The sequence below is a fragment of the Nestor notabilis genome, unplaced genomic scaffold (assembly GCF_000696875.1).
Source record: "Nestor notabilis isolate BGI_N333 unplaced genomic scaffold, ASM69687v1 scaffold7049, whole genome shotgun sequence".
NCBI classification, from domain to species: Eukaryota; Metazoa; Chordata; class Aves; order Psittaciformes; family Psittacidae; genus Nestor; species Nestor notabilis.
Window position 1 is genome coordinate 18,537 of NW_009944024.1, and position 19,782 is coordinate 38,318.

The window sequence follows — 19,782 nt, forward strand, 5'->3', positions numbered from 1 at the left end:
AGCCCTGGGAAAAGATGGTGGAGCAACAACTCCATGACCTTTCTCAGACACACAAAGCACAAGAAGGTGCTTGGGAGCATTTGGTGTGGATTCACAAAGGGAAAATAATGTTTAATCAAGCTGGTAGCCTTCTGTGAAGAGATGAATGGCTTGGTGGACAGGGGGACAACAGTTGCTGTTTATTTTGACTTTAGTAAGGCTTTGAACACTGTCTTCCCATAGCATCCTCAAAGACAAACTGATGAAGTATGGGCTAGGTATGTGGGCAGTGAGATGGACTGAAAGCTAGCTGCACTGAAAAACAGAGAAAGACATGCACATGCTGGAGCAAGTCCAGCACAGGACCACAAAGATAATTACAGGGCCTGGAGCATCTGTCATGTGAGGAGAGGCTGAGAGACTGGGACTGCTCAGCCTGGAGAAGAAACAGTTTGGGGTGAGGGATTGGTGGTGGAAATCTTGTCACTGTGTATAAACATCTTGGGGAGGAGTAAAGATGTCTCTGGTGGGCTCTTCTCATTGATGCCCATTGGAGTATAAGAGCATTTGAAACACATGACACTTATCAGAACATGAACCACTTTTTTACTTTAAGAGAGAACAGGCATTGCCACAGGTCACCCAGAGAAGCTTTGGAGTCTCCATCCTTGGGCATAATCAAACTGGAGAGGGCCCTGAGCAACCCACTGTAGGTGACCCAGCTCTGAACAGGCGGCTGCACTGGACAGTCTTTGGAGATTCCTTTCCATCTCAGTCATTTGGTGATTTTTGTGGTGGGTTGCAACCACCAGTTCTCATGAGTATCTCTGAAGCTGGTGAATTTACAGAGTTCCATAGCTATTAAGCTTGTATGTTTTTTGTTTTGTAATGGTTAGTATGCTTGCAAGTCAAATCTGTAGAACCTCTTCATGCTAAGAAAGCCTGAAAAGATTAAATACAGGCACTGTTACTATGTTTTTATAATGTTCTTACTATCTTTAGATGGTTATAATGAGTTGCAGAATTGGTAATATATGATCAAGTCCATGGTATTTGAGATGTATGTTTTGTCTGGCCTTTTTCATTAGCTTCCTTATTGGACAGAATAAATATTCAGTTGGGAGATACTGAAAAAAAATCTTTGTTTTATATAGAAAGTGGAAAAATATTATGCTTTTGAGATTCCGGATGTTCCAGCAAAATCTGAATACTTGGAAATTAAATATTCGGTGAGTATAGTTAATCTGATGAAAGACTGTAACCTGCTTTCTTACCCAATTAATGATTTTATTTGATTTGGTGTTTAGTAGCTAGTGGCTGTACCTCAGTTACAGTGTGTAGTTAGTTGCTCATTGTCTTGTAATTAGAGGTTTATCATTTGTACGCTGGTTAGTCTGTAACAAAAACAGTTCATTGCCAGGCAACCTATAACACTGACTTGTTAGTGTTGGCTCTATTTGTGTAAATAAAGCATGAGGAGTTAAAAATACTTCCTACAACTATTGCATTCCTCCCACCTTCTCCCCCATCAGAATTTGCTTATTGATTTACAACAATGTGTATTCCCAATTATCCTGCCTTATTTTATATTGCCTTGCCACTGAATCGGTCGATACTGACTAGACAACCCTTTAGCTGTACTGGATCAGGGCCCAAAGTACGGTAAGATACTTTAACTTACTACCCTTAAATGTTTGGGGTTTTTTTAAATCCATGTCCAGAATACAGCTGTTGTCTCTGCTTATATGGCTCTCGCAAATAGCAGCTGGTTGAGAAAGATTTGTTGAAGAGCTTTAAAATTGAGCAGCAAAGGTTGGGAAAAAATTCCCATAAGAACATCAATAGCTGTTACTCATTAGCAAAAAGACTTGATTTGGTTTCATATGCAAGAGCCTCAGCAGTCTTGAACGTCTTGGGGTCAGTTTCTGGGATAATGCCTTTTTAAACCATTTTTTAGATACTAGTTCTAGGTGCAAAAGCAGCATCCCATAGAGATTTGCTAGCTGTCTTGAATTTTAATTTAGCTGTGCAGAAACACTTTATCCAGTCTTTATATGACAGACAAGATGAAAGCTGTAACAATCTAATTAAGTTGACAACATGAGCAGTTTCTCTATTAAAATGGTCACTGAACATTGTTGTAGTCTCGGCTGATAATAATATTTCTGTCTTACATCCAGTATGGATGAAGAACTTTAGCTTCAGTGCATTTTTACATTACTGTCCTGATTTTGTTATGCGCCTATTTAAGTTGAGTCAATAGTGTAATTTCTTCAATTACTGTACGGTATTATGGCTTAAGGCTTTGCTTGTGGGAAATTAGAGTGATCTTGGGTATTGTGTAGTTTTGTTAAGGTGCTGTCTGAATATAGTGTGTCTACCTTGAAGTCTTCTGTGGGGTGAAACGACTCATTGCTTTCTGTTACTTGTTAGGCTGATTGCCCTCGGCTTCCCCAAGATCTGAAAGGACAAACATTTTCTCATGCATTTGGAACCAACACCTCTAGTCTGGAACTCCTTTTGATGAATAGGAAGATCAAAGGACCATGCTGGCTGGAAATAAAAAATCCACGTATGGTGGCTTGCATGTGAAATACTTGGTTGCTGGAAAACACACATAATTATAGATCGGGGGGATGAGGGGAAATCTAAATTGTACTGATAAATTGTAATTTTATAAATTGACCTTGCAATTTAGCTGTGTAATTTTCATTATCTAGTACAAATTGTAACTTTTCCTTTATTTTTTGAGAGCTCTATCCATATAAAGTTGCACATTGTACAGATGAGATTATAAATTGGAATGTCAGTGAGAGGGAACCATGCAGTGCTTAGCAGGTGCATACCCTAAAGCCACGTAAAGTTAAAGTTAGTTTCCTAGAAATGTATCGCTCTTTCTTCTCTCGATAACTTAAGATTCATGTTTTTTTCTGAAAATATATCTTTATAAGAACAAACTGCTGCTAGATGTCTCTTTCGTTTGTGTATTAGTTTGTTGTTTGTTGTTACTTTTTCTGGCACTTAGAAAAGTTTGTGATGTGGAGCTTTTCTAGTTTGAAATCCCTTCTGCCTCATGAATGGGCATACACCACTTACAGGTAGTTATGCCACCTTATTTTGGCTTGGTTTAGAGCCCTCTATTCAGTGTGTGCCGCATGTTCCATATTGCCCCTGGCGTGTCTAGGCTTCTGACTGCAGAGTTACCCTGGGCCCAGGGAGTTACCAGAAAATTGGGCAGGATTAGTCTGGATCTTAGACTGTCTCACAAGGGCAAAACATTAAAAGGACAAGCTCTGTGCAGCAGTGCCATTAGAGAAGCCTTACTTGTGGATCCCAGAAGAATGAAGGTCGTTCATACTTTTTCCTCAGAGCCTTCAAATCAGTCGGTCAGCTGGTGTAAGGTGGAAGCTGTGGCCATGAAGCCTGGCTTGGTGAATGTGGTTAAAGATCTTTCTCCTCCTCCTCCTCTTGTGGTCATGTCCCTCAGCATGAAGACTACTCAGAACCCAAAGACTCACCAGAACGAGGTATGTATTCTGCTCTCATTTTGATTTGGTTTTGTTTTTTGGCATATACTAAAAATTTTGTAAGGCCTGGAAGAACTTCATCTGATAAAACATACGTAACTATATTTACTGTTGAATAAACTTGTATGTGCTGCAGGCTTTTCATAGTAATTTTTACTGGGGTCTCACCACCATGAGAACTGTGGGTTCAGGGGGCTCTTTGGTGAGAATATTTAATGTGACAGCAGATCCAACATATTTTTTTCAAGCCTTCTATTTTGTCTGTTGTGCATAACAGTTATAAATGAGACTGTCCCAGAACAGCTGTTAATGGACTATTTTTTATTTCTTTTTTTGGTAGAGCTAATCATCGTTCTAGATAAAATGACCAGGTTGTAGTGCTGATAAAACTGATTTTGAAATAGAATGAGAAATTGGTCTAAATCTTACAGCACCTGCTACTCTGCTGTGAGATCTTTTGTTTTGTCAGAGGAGAGATGTAGGTGGCCATTCTCAGTTGTAGACTGCAGGTTACAAATTGTCGTTACGCTAAAAAACAGATAAAGGTGCATAATGTCTCCCTAGCTTAGGAAGGGATTTAGTATTCACTAATAGGTTAGGATAGTTGTTTTGGGCTAATTTAATGGCAGCCTGACTGCTTTGTCTCCTGTTGGGCTTTCCTGACCAGTGTCTGGGGAGCCCAGGACATTCCTGCCAGCAAAGCAAGCAGAAGCATCAGTAGAGCTAATAGCTCAAACCTCTTGGTTTGACAGTCTTGACTGCTTGCTCAGCAGCAGCCCTTCTGGAGGCAAGACTTCTCTGCGTGTCCTGCCTTTCTCACATCTCCCCTGCACTTCATGGAGAATCCTTTAAATTGTGTGGTCTTTTCAGTTTCAGAACAAAATTAGATAAAAGCAGTTTTCCAAATAAATTATTTTCCTTCTCAAATTTCTAAGATATTTGTTTAGAAGCAAGTTCTGCTTTATTTTATTTGAGATAATTTGATAACTCTTCTTCTTTTTAACTATTTGTGTTTGTAAAAGATGATCTTTTGTAGAAACAAGAGAAAACAGATGACGAAACTGATTAAAAATATAATGGGAGGGAAAAATGGAGTTTGCCAGTAGTTAAGTTTATGAAGTTGTGTGTTCTTTATCTCCTTGCTATAGGTTGTGGCTCTTGCAGCTCTGATTCATCAGAAATTCCCTTTGGATAAGGCTCCACCTCAGCCTCCTTTTCAGACACACTTCTGTGGTATGTATTTGGAACATTTTATGGGTAGAAAAATAATGCCTTCCAAGGTTTTCTTTTGTTGTGGTTTTTGGTTGTGGGTTGTTTGTGGTGTGTGGGGGTGGCTTTTTTGTGTGGTTTTTATTTGCTTGCTTTCTTTGGTTTCTGTCACTCCAGCAGTAATAGCTTAGAATAGATAAATAGCAAAGTTTCACCTCCCAAGAAGGCTTTTCTCCCTGTTTTTAACTTCAGTGGTTACTGACATTTTATTGAAGACTTCACTGAAAAAATCTTACTTTGAGATGAAGTAACCCTGCTCTGTGCAGTTTCCTGTTGTTTTTATTAGTTTTACTTTGTTATAGGTTCTCTTGGATTACTTCACCCATTGATTTAGACCATTTATTTACTGTCACTTAGTTTATTTTTCAGTTCTTCTGAACAGAATTTTAAAAATCAACAAGTCATACTTATTTATAAACAAGTTTATTAAGATCAGCTAAACCTCAGTTGAAAGAGCACTGAATCCTTGTGAGAGCAGGTTCTTTGAAAGCTGAGGGCCATAGTTATTATTCATTATGAATTCATAATTATAAATGATTAAAGTTGTTTGATGCTTTAGTAATCACTCAGGTTTTAAGACAAGTATTCACATAAGGCTAGCTTTTTAGAATTATATGTTAGTTTTCCTTTCTTGTGGATGGACGCTTACAGGAAATACATAATTAAGAATTTGTATGTAAGAGCAAATATAACTTCTTTTGCAGTTGTTTCCAAACCGAATGATTGCATTTTTCCTTATGACTTCAAAGAAGGTATCAAAAGAAAGGTAATTTCATTTTGTTAGCCTTCTGATTGCAGTACCTTTTAAAATACGAACTTCATGTTGCTTTGGGTAAGTTGCATAAGAGAACTATTCAAAGGAATGGTATGATTATTTCATTAGTTTCTCACTCTGCAAACCTGAATTTAGGTATTTATTCTGTGTTGCTGCTAAAGGCAGAGGGGTGTGCTCTGTGTGGTTCAATACTGCTGCTAGCTGTGGTCATAAAATAGATGGGAGTGTTAGACGAGAATTGGAAAGATTTTGCAGAGAGGCTAAAATTGTCATTTGTTTTCATTATACCTGACTGTGTACTCATAGTAAACTGGGGGAGTTTGTTTCTTCTTTCCTTGGAGAGTAAAGTCTGTTAAAATTCAAAGGACATTCTAAAGGGTACTGGCATTGCTTTCAGAATAATAAAGTAACCTATTTCTGTTTTCCTCTGTTTCCATATGATCTTAAGCCTGTGAGTGAAGGATGCACATGGAGCATTTTCCGGGTGTGCTTGTTTCTTAAAATATCACTAGACACCTGCATACAAAAGCAAAATGGAAAAAAAGCCTCTGAGAAAAGCTTTCCATGTCTGTGGGAGTGAGAACAAAATTCCTTGAATTACAGAAGGAAAGGGAGAACACCGTGGTGCTTTATTGTTGTCTAGTAACTAGTAGGGGAGAGGAGATGTTTCCATTTTAAACTTATTGGGTCATTGAAATCAGGTGCTCTCTTGCTCCTTTTAGAATGCTAAAGTAGAAATTGCTGCAACAGAGAGAACACTGCTGGGATTTTTCCTTGCGAAGATTCACAAAATTGACCCAGATGTTGTTGTGGTGAGTAGTTCTGTGACTTTGACAGTTAAATTAAAGCACAGTGTCAGCTGGTCAGCTTTCTTCTTTTCCTTTTGTCCCCTTGTGGGTGTTTTAATGTTTATCTTAGACTGCCTTATGAACTGAATTTGCTTATAAGACAACAGATATATTTTGATACAAACACGATAGAGAATTTTCCCTCACAGCATTTTGTACATCCTGTTATTTCCCATAATACCTGAAATAGGCAGTATTTCCACTGTATGTGAAACAAGTATTTTTTTTCTTTATTCAGACAAAAAACAACAAAAACAAAAAAAACCTTGTGACTTTCTAGAAAAATTGGAGCTCTTGGTATACTTAAGAGTCTGTTTCAGTTCAAATGCTAATATAATTTGTGTCACCTCTAGATTGTGTTTCTGTTGTAAATCAAAACGATAACCTATACAGATCCACAGGATCTTAGTGGTTTTGCAGTAAGTATTCTTATGATTTCTACTGTGTTGGCAGCTGAGAGTTTATTATAATTACTCATTTTCTTTTTTGTTATATTTAATTAATGTACAATCCTGACATTCATTTAATGAAATTTTGGAGACAGTTTAAAGCTGGTTATAAATTTGAGGTTGGTTATATGCAACTCATTACTCGTCTGTAGGTAAATATAAACAATTAAGTGGTGGCAATAAAGGATGAAATGAGCAGTCAGGTTCCTGATGTTTTTCAGCTCGCTGTGGCTGCTGTCTGGTATTCATCCTCCGAGCTTAGCTTCCTGGTGCTTATGGGAAGGAATCAGGCAAAACGCTGCAGCCAGTGGTTTTAAACTGAAGATGCCAGTAGTAGGGGTATGAGACCTCTGATGCTAAAAACAGCAGAGCTGTGTTAGTGCAGTTTAATTTGCACCTGGTTTAATTAGTGCTGTTAAAAAAGAAGCTATATCATTATCGCTGTGGCTATAATGCTGATGATGATTTCAAGGCGCTTCTTCTATAGCACAACATTGCACTACACAGATGTGTCTGGTACAGTGAACCTGCAGTTCTTGGTGACTGACTGGTCCATGTAGGCTCGTGTTCATCATGTAGGATTTTGTTTACAGTTGAGGTTGCAGACAAGTGTCATAAATGTCTTTAGAATTGTTTAAACTTTGCAAATATTGCTGGAGTACTTCAACAGGAAGAAATTCTTCACTATGAAGGTGGTGAGGCACTGGAACAAATTGCCCAGAGAAGTTACGTATGCTCCATCATTGGCAGTGTTCAAGGCCAGGTTAGACAGGGCCTTGAGCAACCTGGTCTAGTGGAAGATGTACCTGCCCATGGCAGGGAGTTGGAAGTAGATGATCTTAAGGTCATTTCCAACCCAAACCATTCTATTATTCTATGATACGTAAATGGTTGCAATGTCTTCCTATCAAGATTTAACAACTATGCCTGTTGTAGTATCAAAGGTAAAAATTGCACCATTTTAATTTCAATATTGAGACTTTCATGGGTGTAAAGGAATTACTTATGGCTAAGTTTATATTCTCTATAAGTAATGTTTGTAGTGTTTTGTTTTTTAAATTTTCTCTAGAAAGCTTTAAATCCTAATCTCTGGTATCAAAGCATAAGGCTGAATTGTATGTGCTGTGAGCCAGTTACAGAGCTGATTTTGGTATTCTGCTGAACAGCATTGTTAAGTGTTAAGACTAATGAGTACTGTTGATGAACGTTCTCTTAGAAAGTGCTTTCTATGAGAGAGATAATGCCATCAATTAGTTGGAAAAAACACAAAGGGCAAAGGAATACTGAGTGTGGGAAAGTAAGTCTTTTAATTTGCATTTGTTGTAACCTTTTTTTGTTATTTTTTTCTGCTGCAAGGGTCATAATATTTATGGATTTGATATGGAAGTGCTGCTTCAAAGAATTAATGTGTGCAAAGTCCCGCACTGGTCCAAGATAGGTCGACTGAGGAGGTCCAATATGCCAAAGCTTGGGGTAAAAAGATTGCTCAAGTCTTTCAAACCCCTTTATGTTGCATGTGATTAAAAATGAATTAATTTTGCTGAGGAATTGTAAATGTGGCACTGATGTATTTTGACTGCTGGTCATGCTGAATTTCACGTGTCCTAGATCAGAAATGATGAGTGTTTATATGACTTTTATTACAGTAATAAGCTAAACTAATTTTCAAGTGAGGGTAATTTAGTTTACATATCTGAACTAGATGATGGTAATGACAGATTAATTGCAATAGTCTTTACTGTAACAGCCTTTGTCTGCTACAACTGTAAAATGAGAAAATGTAATTTGGATTGATTGGTGAATCATTCCATAGAGACCTGCTAAGTTAATAATTCTGTAGTTCTTAGTATGTATTTGTTCAGAAGACAATGTGTGAGGCTTGGAGTGTTGGAAGTGCTGAATGTGGCCACATTTGCCTGTTCCTGCCCTTCCTAGAGGCCAAGAGGAGTATCTGTGCATGGTTTGTTCTGTGACTTTTTTGTCCTGCTGTTAGTATGAAAAATATGCTTGGAGGAAAAACAAAATACACACACATGTCCTAGTTGGGACTCTAGTTATGAAAGAAAAAATATGTATGGCAGTTTAAGAATTAAGATCTAACTAGTAATGACAGTTAAGTAACTACTGCTTAATATCCATATATACTGAAAGATACCATTATTAGGGCGTAATTATAAAGCTTGAGTATTACTGGTGTTTAGTAGAGATTTTAGACTATTAGATTAGTGACCAACTGACCTGACTGAATCTCATAAACTTATATTTTTGATAGATATTCTTTGTTAATGTTTGTATGTTTCATTTTGTTTGGGTTTTCTCTCTTTGTGTGACATGGTTAAGGGTCGAGGAAGGTTTGCTGAAAGGAATGCTGCCTGCGGTCGAATGATCTGTGATGTAGAAATTTCTGCTAAAGAATTAATTCGTTGCAAAAGTTACCATTTGTCTGAACTGGTCCGTCAGATATTGAAAACAGAGAGGGTAACAATTCTTCCAGAGGAAATTCGGAATATGTACAGGTATGTTGTTGATTTGTGGTTTTAATCCTTCACTGGAAAGTAGAGGAGCTAGTTTTGCACTATACGATGTCATGCTTGTTTATTTGATTTGTCATGGAGGTGCTGATTTAGCATATTGGTGTTTGAAAAGTAAAATATTACCTTATCAGTGGTTTATAATGCTTCAAGCTATTTGTGGGTGGTGGCTTATTATGTGCAAAGCAAATTGATTTGTGAAAGCATTGATTTAGATACAGTAATAGGATATGCAGGCATTAGTTTTGGGTTTGTTGATTTGGTTTGGGGTTTTTTGTTTGTTTATTTTCTCTGATTTAAAGATGCTATAGAATTCAACAGTAGTGTGCTACGGATACCACATGTTCCAAACAGCATGTAGGTCTAAACTACTACAAAGGAGGCTGATTTTGCTTTACTATGCCATCCCCCTTCTTTTCTCAGTGATTCTCATCGTTTAATGTTTATGCTGGAAAACACCTGGACAGATGCCAGGTTCATTCTGCAGATCATGTGTGAGCTGAATGTTCTGCCACTGGCTCTTCAAATAACAAACATCTCTGGGAATGTCATGGTACATTTTTATTACTTTCCAACCCCTCCTTTGTCCCACAAAAACATTTCTATGTTTTTTGTGTTTGATTTACTAGTTTTAACTCATGAACACCAACTGAGAACACATGATGTTGTAAGATTTTTGCTGTGATGAGTCTTTGAGTTTCATGATCTATTAAAGTAATAATGTAAAACTTCCTTAAACATGTCATATTTGAGTTTTGTGCATGTTGATGATATACAATAGTAGTAATGCTGGGTGAGCTTACAAATAGTTGAAGGACATTGCTTAGTCTATTTTTGTATGGGAGTGTTTTCTATGCTTTGCTTTTGAATTCTTTTTTCACCCATGTCTGTAGTCGAGGACAATGATGGGTGGACGATCTGAACGTAATGAGTTCTTGCTGCTTCATGCATTTCACGAGAAAGACTACATAGTGCCGGACAAACAAGCGTTCAAAAAGCCTCTGCATAAACTGGTGGGTCCAGTTTTTCTCTTTCCAAGAATTTTTATAAAAAAGAAAAACAAAATAATTCTTCTATCTTTTTGCGTATTACTGTTCTGTGAGAGTGCGGAAAACCCAAACGTGTTGGATGTAACATGAATCTTAATGGTACAGCTTATGCTTAATTGAAAAGTATTTTATTTGTTGAGTTGATCATGGAGAAATGTATGGTTTAAAGGGACAGTGCAACACCTTTTCTGTTGTATCATAGATCTGTGGAAGCTCAGTTGCTCTTTTAGTTTGAAATTTAAATAAGCTGAGTACTTGTCTGCACAGGGAAACAACGAAGAAGATTAAGTCTGTTTCTTAATGGATGCACATAAGCCCTACAGTTATTTTGCTGCTGAACAGTATTTCAAGTGTAATTTGAACAGTGGGTTATTTGAGAATGTGGGTAAAATATCCAAGGGCATTAAAAAAAGAAATTTAATTCCTTTGGATAATACCAGTGTAAATAATATCTATAGAAATATCTGTAAGTTTGTTAGTAAACAGATTAAAATTGAGAACGTATTTGTATTTCGCTGTATTTAAATGCTTTTGAAATTTAAATTGATTTTAAATTTTTTTTAAATTGTATTTAAATTGCTCTTAAGTAAGTTCAGTGGCAAATTCCGAAGCAATAAGTTCTGTTGATTGTTTTGCTACATCAAAGCAGTGCTGGAATTTTAGATGATTCAGTATAGTATGGCACAAGTGGGAGAAAAATTTTTACTGCAACAAAATGAACGGCAGCATACTCTTTAGGTCAGTAATAAGGGTTTTGTTTTATTAAAGCCCAGCCATTGTATTTCCAAAACCTGAATTTTAACTGGTCAACAATATTTCCTTTGGATCGTGAGTTGTTTTTTCCCCTAGTGTTGACTTTCATAGCCAGCCACAAAAATGCATACTAGTGTGATGTTGAATGATGACAATTCCTCAGGGTCTTTGTAATCTCTTGGTAGCGGTTTGTTCCTGTAGGAGTTGGTTTGAATGCTGTTTTGACATGTAGAGAACTTTAATAAGGATCATGATGGAAACACCATGTTTTGCATGTATTTTAAAAATAACTATGCACTAGCTCCCAGTTTCATATTTGATTTGCCAAAAATGACTCCTCCAACAGTATAGAAATCTGGGAGACTAGATAATGACTTTTTTAAATGCCACATGTAGGTGGATGAAGATGAAGATATTGACGATCAGAATAAATCAAAGATAGGGAAAAAGAAAGCAGCATATGCTGGGGGCTTAGTCTTGGATCCCAAAGTCGGTAAGATGTGGCAATTTTCTTTTCTCTATGAAGTTAGAAACAGGTAGGTTATATTCATGCAGACGGATTGCAATGGGCAATCTGTGTATCTTGTGGGAACTTGGTGTGGTGGTTTTGGGGCGGGGGTTGGGGAGGGGATTGTTATATACAAGAAAATTCCCAACATTGATTGTGGAATTACTTATTCTTGGGACAGTTTTTCCTTAACTTTTTGTGAGAAGGTTATGGTTGTACAAGGAATTAGGATTGTGTATCTGTGTATGATTTTCCGATGGACACATAAGTTTTCTTTCAGTTTCTCCTCTATGTGGGGAAAACTGTACAAGTGTCCTATAGTAACACAGAAGCTATCTGTTCAACTCTGGTGAGTTAATGGGGTTGGATCGTTCCACTTCTGACAGCTTTTTATAATGGGTATTGGTGCATCTCAACAACTACTTTAAGGGATTTAGGTATTGGAATGCGGTAAAATGTATTACTGTCAGTTAAATATTAATTGTGGAGTTGGATGAAGTCCTTAGGGAGTCTGAGTAATTATGACTTTTTGTTTTAAACTCTGTTTTAGGTTTTTATGACAAGTTTATTTTGCTTCTCGACTTCAACAGCTTGTACCCATCGATTATCCAGGAGTTCAACATCTGCTTTACCACAGTCCAGCGACTGTCATCAGAAGCACAGAAAAGGGCAGAGGTTTGCGTTTTAACTTGTGACTTAAGTTATACTGTCTTAACTTCAGCGTGTTTTCTGTGAATCAACTTTGTAAGAAGCTGTTCTCTTTCACTGTTAAATGTTGTGGGCTTTTTTTCCCCCTCTCACACATTAAAAAAAAAAAAAAAAAAGTGATTCTTTTTAAGATGTATCAAAGTAAGTTTTGTTTTGGGACTTTTTGAATATTGTGTGTCTTTCATCTTCCTTTCAGTAATACTTCCACAGAATCTTGTTAAGTTCTCTTCCATCTAAATAAAATCTTGCTATCCTCATGAAACAGTATTTTTAGTGAGGCTGTGTTGGCCCTTTCCAGCCCCAGGTCATCCTAGCAATTTCTGAGGCCATTGACCAATTTCATCCTAACTTGGTAGAGTCGTCCTAAAGTTAAGGTGCCACAGAATTCATGCAAGTGTACCTGACAGAAGTCTTACGCTTCTCCCTAGGGGAAAGAATGCAATATGAGCTCAACCCTGATCAGACATCAGGAAAACTGTGTGTGTGTGTCTTGGGGTCGTGTGTTAGGGGGTGATACTGTGACTATGTCAACTGTGGGACCAGCTGTTCAGTACAGCATTAAACTGTATTAAGCATAACTGAAAAAACTCCTGAAGGTGTAGTTCCATGTACTGATTTCTCAGCAGCTGTGTTGGCCGTCGCTTATCCATGGCTGCTTATTCTCATTTCATCAGCTGTGCTCGCACAGTTGTTGTTGGAGCTGCGCTGTAAACTGAAGCAGTGAGCCGGTCAGGTCTAAAGGTTAAACCTGAGGCTTTTATTTTTAACTGGTATCAGCTCGCAGGTTGGAATTAGTATGTTGTACATACGTAGTTATGGGACATAGTTTTAGTCCCATAACAACTGAAATATCAGTACCATAGCAGAAATGAGGAAGAAAGTATGTGGAACTCTGTCAGTAAGTTCCTTCAAACTCTTGGTGGATTTACCTCTTTCTTAGATGTGCTTCAAACTGAAGCAGCTCATTTTGATTTTTATCATGGAATGATACTTTGCCAGGTTTTCGTGGCATTTTGTGTTGTTGTTCTCCCCAGACTGTTTTACTAAATTTTCAACCTCATTGTGTCTCTATTGCCCTTTCTTGGTATGTTTCTGTCTCTTTCATGGTGCTTGAAGTTTCTTTCCACTTTTCCTGAGCAAGGATTTCTTCATATATGTATACACATATATACTCTATATAAAAAACACACACATGCATTAAAAAAAACCCCACAAACCATCTTCCTCATACTTGTCCCTGACTGACTTGGGTTTTTCCCAGAGAGAAACAGGCTTAGTCCTAGTCCCCCAGCAGGGATTAATTAATATGGTTAAATAACCACAGAAAACCTCTCATGGTTGTTCTAAGTTGTGCTTTGGGTGCTCTGCAGGAATAGATGCAACCTGTGTGGATTTGTGTTTTTTCCCCCCAAGCTTTTCACTTGACACATTAAAATCTAATCTTCAAGGAAACAAATGATAAACACTGGTGATCATTTGACAGGTTGAAGAAGAGGAAGAAATTCCAGAGCTTCCAGACCCATCTCTGGAAATGGGAATTTTGCCTAAAGAAATCAGGAAACTGGTGGAGAGAAGGCGTCAAGTTAAGCAGTTAATGAAACAACCAGATTTAAATCCTGACCTTTATTTACAGGTGTGTTTTAGAGAACTCCTTTGATTTTCCTCCCACTCCCCTTAAGTGCCCTGATCAGCCTTGCAGAATAGGGATGATTAGTAGGGAGCAGTGATTGTAATGTGCTTTACTTGTAGCCCATCATTGCTGCAGGCTATATAAAAAGCTGTGAATGTAATTGTGAACATTAAGTTCTGTTCTCTGTTGGCTGTGGCTGTATCATTTTTGCTGGTTATGTTTCTTTTCAGTATGATATCAGACAGAAAGCTTTGAAACTCACTGCTAACAGTATGTATGGCTGCCTGGGATTTTCCTACAGCAGATTCTATGCAAAGCCTTTGGCTGCTTTGGTGACACATAAAGGGAGAGAGGTAAGTCATTAAACAGGTTATAGACACATGTAAAAAGGGTTGAATTTAAGCCACCTACTTTTTAATTGAATAGGAGGATGGTCTTGGTTTTGAACCTGCTTTTCCTCTCATAACTGTAGTCTGTATCTTTCTTGTACTGCAGAAGTTGTAAAAAATGAAACCGGTGTCTAGAAAAAAAAGTCTCTGAGTACAAGTTGAGGCTCTAGCTAGAACCTTGTTTTGAATTAAACTGCTTAGTTTCAATGGACCAGATGATGGTGACAAGAAAAGTCAAGGCTGCTTTCAGATTTTCTGTGAATTTCCAGTTCTGCTTGATGGGTCAATCTTTGATTTGGTGGTATGCTTCAGCTTCAGATGAGCTTGTCTTTGGCTAAACTGTCCTGTGCACTGGTATGTTGAATCCCTGAAACCCTAAAGTTTATAACAAGGCTAATTAATCACATGGGGACAATGAATTATGTATCAGGGTCTTATTTTCATAAACTGTTCCTTAAAGTGAAGCTTTACATTAGCCTCAAGAGGCCAGATTTTATTTTAAGAGTTGCTCTTAACTCTGTGGGCAAAACTGCTCTTGCTGTTGGTTAGCAGACCACATCCGTTTTGTCCTAATGGGAAAAAGAATCATTAAAGATCCAAAACATGCTGCTGATAGACAGTGTCTTAAAACATGTATTATTATTATGCTTCCTATTAATTCTTTATAGAATCATAGAATGGTTTGGGTTGGAACGGGCCTTAAGATCATCTAGTTCCAACCCCCCTGCCATGAGCAGGGACACCACACACGAAACTATGTCGCCCAGGGGTCTGTCCAACCTAGAAGAGAATACCAAGCAGGAGTCTGCAAAGGTGTCAGGAACAGATGACAGCATGGCTGGTCAGCCTTTTAGTTGAGCAGGGAGATGGATAAGTTCAAGTCTGCGTTTAGAGGCACTTCCTGCGATGTGAGGGCACAGCTCTTCCTGCTATGGGCTACCAATGTGCTGAACGTACATTTACCCCCAACTGATGTGCATGGGGTATTGTCTTGGTAGGCCTTTTTGGTGCAGTGCAGCTCTTCCTGTAGAGCTAAAACTATACCTTTTTTTTCCCCCCATTCTTTGAGGTAGGTTAGTATTCATTACTCTGGATACTGTGGACATAAGAAACTTTTTGAAAATTTGGTTATTTTTCAGGATGAGCTGTAATTCTGTGCTTCTGTGTAACTATGACAGATTCTGATGAAATACAATGTATATGCTTTGTTCTGAAAATTTGGACTTTTGGATAGGTAGTCAATATACAGGTACAGCTTTATTAGTTCCTTATTTTCTTGAGTGGTTGTTCTTCCCATAGAAGATGACACAAGAGGACATCTGGTTTCTGTTGAAATATTTGATCTGGAAAAATACTACTTTAAAATTTTGTATTAGTCTTTCTGGTCATAGGTTTCTTTTTACCACTAAATGCTGATAATGAAAGGGGTGAACATTAAGTATCAGGAGATTTTGGTTCTCTGTACAAGAAGGTTGATTTAAAAATACCTATTATGGAAAAATGTTACTCGTCTAAATGCAAATGGCCTTTTCTGATGATAAGTAATTGATATTTTTAAAAAATGTGTTATTTTGTTTACTGTTTTGGAAGGGACCTGGACGAACGCAGGTAGGCTTCATATAGATGTCTAAGTGGGAAAAATACTATGTGGGTTGAAAACTGAACTTAATATTTGCACTAATACAATTACAGTTCAATCACAAGTCTTAGCAGAATAATTAAAAGCGGGAAATACTGTATTTCAAGTTGAAGTTCTTGAAGCTCATCGCAGTATTAAGTTTTAACATAGCTGAGAGAGAATGAGTTTTGATGACTTATGTAAATTGCTCCTTTCTAATTGTGTGCCAGAAGACCTTTTCACTGAAGCTGTAGGAAGACCAAGTACTGCAAGTGTCTGATGCCAAGTGCTGTGTGCACTGTAAATTCTCTCTGTGGTTTGGCAATGCCAATGTACTAAAAGTAGTAGAGCTGCCATGGGGTTCTTTATGGTGACTAAAAGTTCTTGTACTTACACATTGTCATGTTAAAGACTTTTTTTATAGCTGGACTAGTGTATGACTTAATACATGTGCCATCAAAATGAAGTGAACACGTATGATGTGGAAATGCCATTTATAAAGCCAGATCATAGTGCTGTGGCAAGACTATAATCTGTAAGAGTTCAGTTTTCTTCAGTCAGCCTTTGCGAGAGATGAGCTGGTGTTTGACCTTCATTTACCTTAAGACATGCAGTAGAAATGAAGCAAAGCCTTACAACTCTGGCCATACGTAGGCTGGATCCAGCAGAGGGGTTAGCGTGTGTGTCATTCCAGTGAATGAGGTGTAATTTATGTGGACAGTGTAGTAATGGGAATGAGTTTTCACTAGATGGCGATAGAGACCTTGAGATCATTAATCAATTAAGACTTTTATTTGTGTCACAAAGTGTTTTTAAACGTTGATGGTCAGGTTTTTCTAACGGGTCTTCCTTGTTTGTTTTTTTTCTAATTGTGAGTAATTTCTAGCAGGGAAGATGGGCCGTATCGGTGTCAAGTTGTCAGAATGGAGTGTATTGTGTATTGCAGGTAGACTGGTTAAGTTTTGGTGTATTTTGGAAGGAAAAAAAAAGGGGCAAAAATTTGGGGTGGGAGTGAGGTGAAACTACAGCTCAGATCTCTTTGTCCTTTTTGGGAAATGTAAATGTTTTCATGTTTTGATCATTAATAATGCATCAGTTCTTTTTCTTACAACAGTTAAAATTATATCTGCATTTGCAATCCTAATGTGACATTATTGATCTGGAATGTGTTAGAAGGATTCCTGGACCTTCCCCCACCCCTCTGCGTTACTATGCTTTTGCCTGGACATCGCTCTTGTTGTCACTACAGCAGTTGCTTGCATGGAAAAGTAATAGGAAAGTATTTAATATATTTTTAGCTGTCCTTTAATGCAATTTAGCAACTGGAAACAAGATGAGTCGGTGTTGTACAACTAGCCAGCTCTGCACCAGCAAGCAGCGTAAGGTCATGCCTTTCTACCCTCTTTAAAGGACAAGTCTTTTGATGAAGCGTCAGTTGTCTGATTTCCCAAACGCAGGATGCCCTCTCCTGCAGGATTTTCCTACAGGACAGCAAAGTTGTTGAGAGAATTTTATCTGTAGGCAGCTTGGTTTGCTAATGGGTGTCACTCAAAGCTGGGGTGTTTTCCAGGTACTTGCTTTATTCCACATTGTTTTTCGTTGTTACATATTTTTGTCCAAACAGCTAGAAAACTTGCCTTTGAAAGGAAAATAACGCATTTGCTGTTTTCAGCAGTACTAACAGGTAGATCTAGTGTTAGAGTATGCAAAATAAAAGGAGGAAAGAGGCAGTTGGGTTAATTCCAACTTTCTCATTCAGATCCTTTAGATACATTCTCAATTAATAATTAATTTAAGGCCCTGGCAGTCAAAAGGAAAGAATAAAAGCATGTTATTGCTGCAGTCTGGGGAAAGAATGGATGAGGGAGGAGAAAGATGAAGTGGAGAAAGATGAGCTCATTTAAAAAAAATTAAGCAAGGGTAGGTAAGCAGGTTAATGACCACCTATTGTAATTGTCTTCTGTAAAGAAATCCAGGCATCTCTCTCTTTTTTTTTTCTTTTTTTCTTTTTTTTTTTTCTTTTTTTTTTCCTTTTTTTTCTTTTTTTTTTTCTTTTTTTGGTTAGCCTTCTTCATCCAGGGAAATTGATCATCATCTACTTAAGTCTACAAGAGTTGTCATGTGAGGGGGGCAGTAGCCAGACTCCTGCTTCCTTCTGTGTTGTAGTAAAGGAGAGAAGGGATTGTTAAAAGAGGGAAAGGAGCTTCCTCAAGTCTTACATATGCATGCTGTCTATATTTAAACAGGGATATAACAACATCAATATAACATTTTTGGGAGGCATCGAACTTGATGGCAAAAGGCTAGGCAAAGAGTTTCGTAATTGCTTTTAAATATAAAAATGGCAAACTGAGATCTTACGAGAGATAGTGCTAAATTGTTGCAGTGTCCCTAAATGGAAACTCTTGGGGTCAAACCAGTTGTCAGTGTTGTTAAATTTATCATTATGTATGCAATTGCGAGCCAGTGAAAAAAAAGCTATGTACGTTATTCTGCATGCTAATATCCAAAACGGGTTAGAATAGACATTTCAAAGGAGAGGCTGCTTACAAACTGAAAATGTGAACTGAGTACCAAGTAGTATAAAAATTATGGAACATCTTAACATTCGTTGGAATTAAATATTATTGTTGTTAGTCAAGTGCATGAGATGACATCTGGTCTGATAAAGACTTTTGCATCTCCAAGGAGAGGAAATGAGACATTTCAATTAAGAAGAATGGCCAGAATATTTTGGGTGAGGAGGAGATTAATCTGGAGGGGAAAAAAATATTTTATTTTATTTTGGGTGTGTTTGGTTTTTTCTTCTTTCCACTGGGCAAAGGTTTTATTTAAAGGGTATTCACTGAATATCCATCCAGTATTAGGAAGATTGATCAGCTTCAGGTTGATTGTACAGCAAGTCAGGTGAATAGAGAGACCTTGAGACCTTTTTCTTTGCGACTGCTGATTTTAAGGTCGTGCTACCATGAGGTGTGGTGCCTCTCACTTCCTGACTACTGATTTCTGTGGAGGAGTTACAGCAATTGCATGGCCCTCTGGTGAGTTGGATCAGCCTGGAGATCTGAGCTGAAAAGTAGCTCTAGAGGAAACCCAAATTGATTTCTGTTGGATCAGTGACTCAGTGACTTACTGCATGCTGGTATGACTTTCTACAACTGGTAGAAAGGAGGAGGTTGGAAAGTGGGGCAGGCCTACAGTGAGATGTAAGGAGTCGGGCACGACCAGCCTTTTTCCAGCTCACACCCTACTGTGAAACTGTAGGGTTAGTGTTAATACGACAAACACTTGGGGGGTTTTGTTTAGTGGCTGTTCTCTTTCGTCTGTAGTTTTGTTTTTTTCTTACGGCTTCCTATCTTGTAGTTCATTCCTATCTTGCTAAAAGAGATTTTGCTTGAGCCTTACCTTTACCTGGCTGACTAGGTAACAACAAGATACTCCAAACCCAAAATTATGGTAAAACTTAAAAAACAGGGTACTGGGAGACCTTAAAGAACAAAGTCTCTGGTTCATTCTCCGTATCTGAAGTATAACAGTACATTCCTTTGCAGAAGTCATATGTGTTGGGTAGAGGGCTGATACCTCAGGGTTAGGAGAGGTAGAAGTATCTCTCCACATCCAATGTTAACAGGAAAGATTCTCAGGTGTGCAGTGGAACATTGGGGAATGTACCTTATTCCTGCAACCCCTGAAGTTTGCCATGCTTTGGCTTCAGAATAGCTGAAGAAATCCTTTAATCCTGTCTAGAC

General features: G+C 37.9%; 1 protein-coding gene across 1 annotated transcript in view; it reads left to right on the top strand.

Annotated features, from left to right (window-relative positions):
- Window positions 1–19,782, top strand: part of POLA1 (polymerase (DNA directed), alpha 1, catalytic subunit) — a gene marked incomplete at its 3' end in the record, with an annotated part of 78,350 nt that overhangs the window by 17,486 nt on the left and 41,082 nt on the right. Inside the window, exons 12-25 of the mRNA XM_010022228.1 lie at window positions 1,134–1,208; window positions 2,413–2,551; window positions 3,349–3,506; window positions 4,655–4,739; window positions 5,480–5,541; window positions 6,273–6,362; window positions 8,204–8,320; window positions 9,188–9,363; window positions 9,802–9,931; window positions 10,272–10,391; window positions 11,577–11,673; window positions 12,239–12,363; window positions 13,880–14,029; window positions 14,257–14,379. Coding sequence (XP_010020530.1) covers window positions 1,134–1,208; window positions 2,413–2,551; window positions 3,349–3,506; window positions 4,655–4,739; window positions 5,480–5,541; window positions 6,273–6,362; window positions 8,204–8,320; window positions 9,188–9,363; window positions 9,802–9,931; window positions 10,272–10,391; window positions 11,577–11,673; window positions 12,239–12,363; window positions 13,880–14,029; window positions 14,257–14,379 — 1,647 coding nt within the window. The remainder of the gene's footprint in view (window positions 1–1,133; window positions 1,209–2,412; window positions 2,552–3,348; window positions 3,507–4,654; window positions 4,740–5,479; window positions 5,542–6,272; window positions 6,363–8,203; window positions 8,321–9,187; window positions 9,364–9,801; window positions 9,932–10,271; window positions 10,392–11,576; window positions 11,674–12,238; window positions 12,364–13,879; window positions 14,030–14,256; window positions 14,380–19,782) is intronic.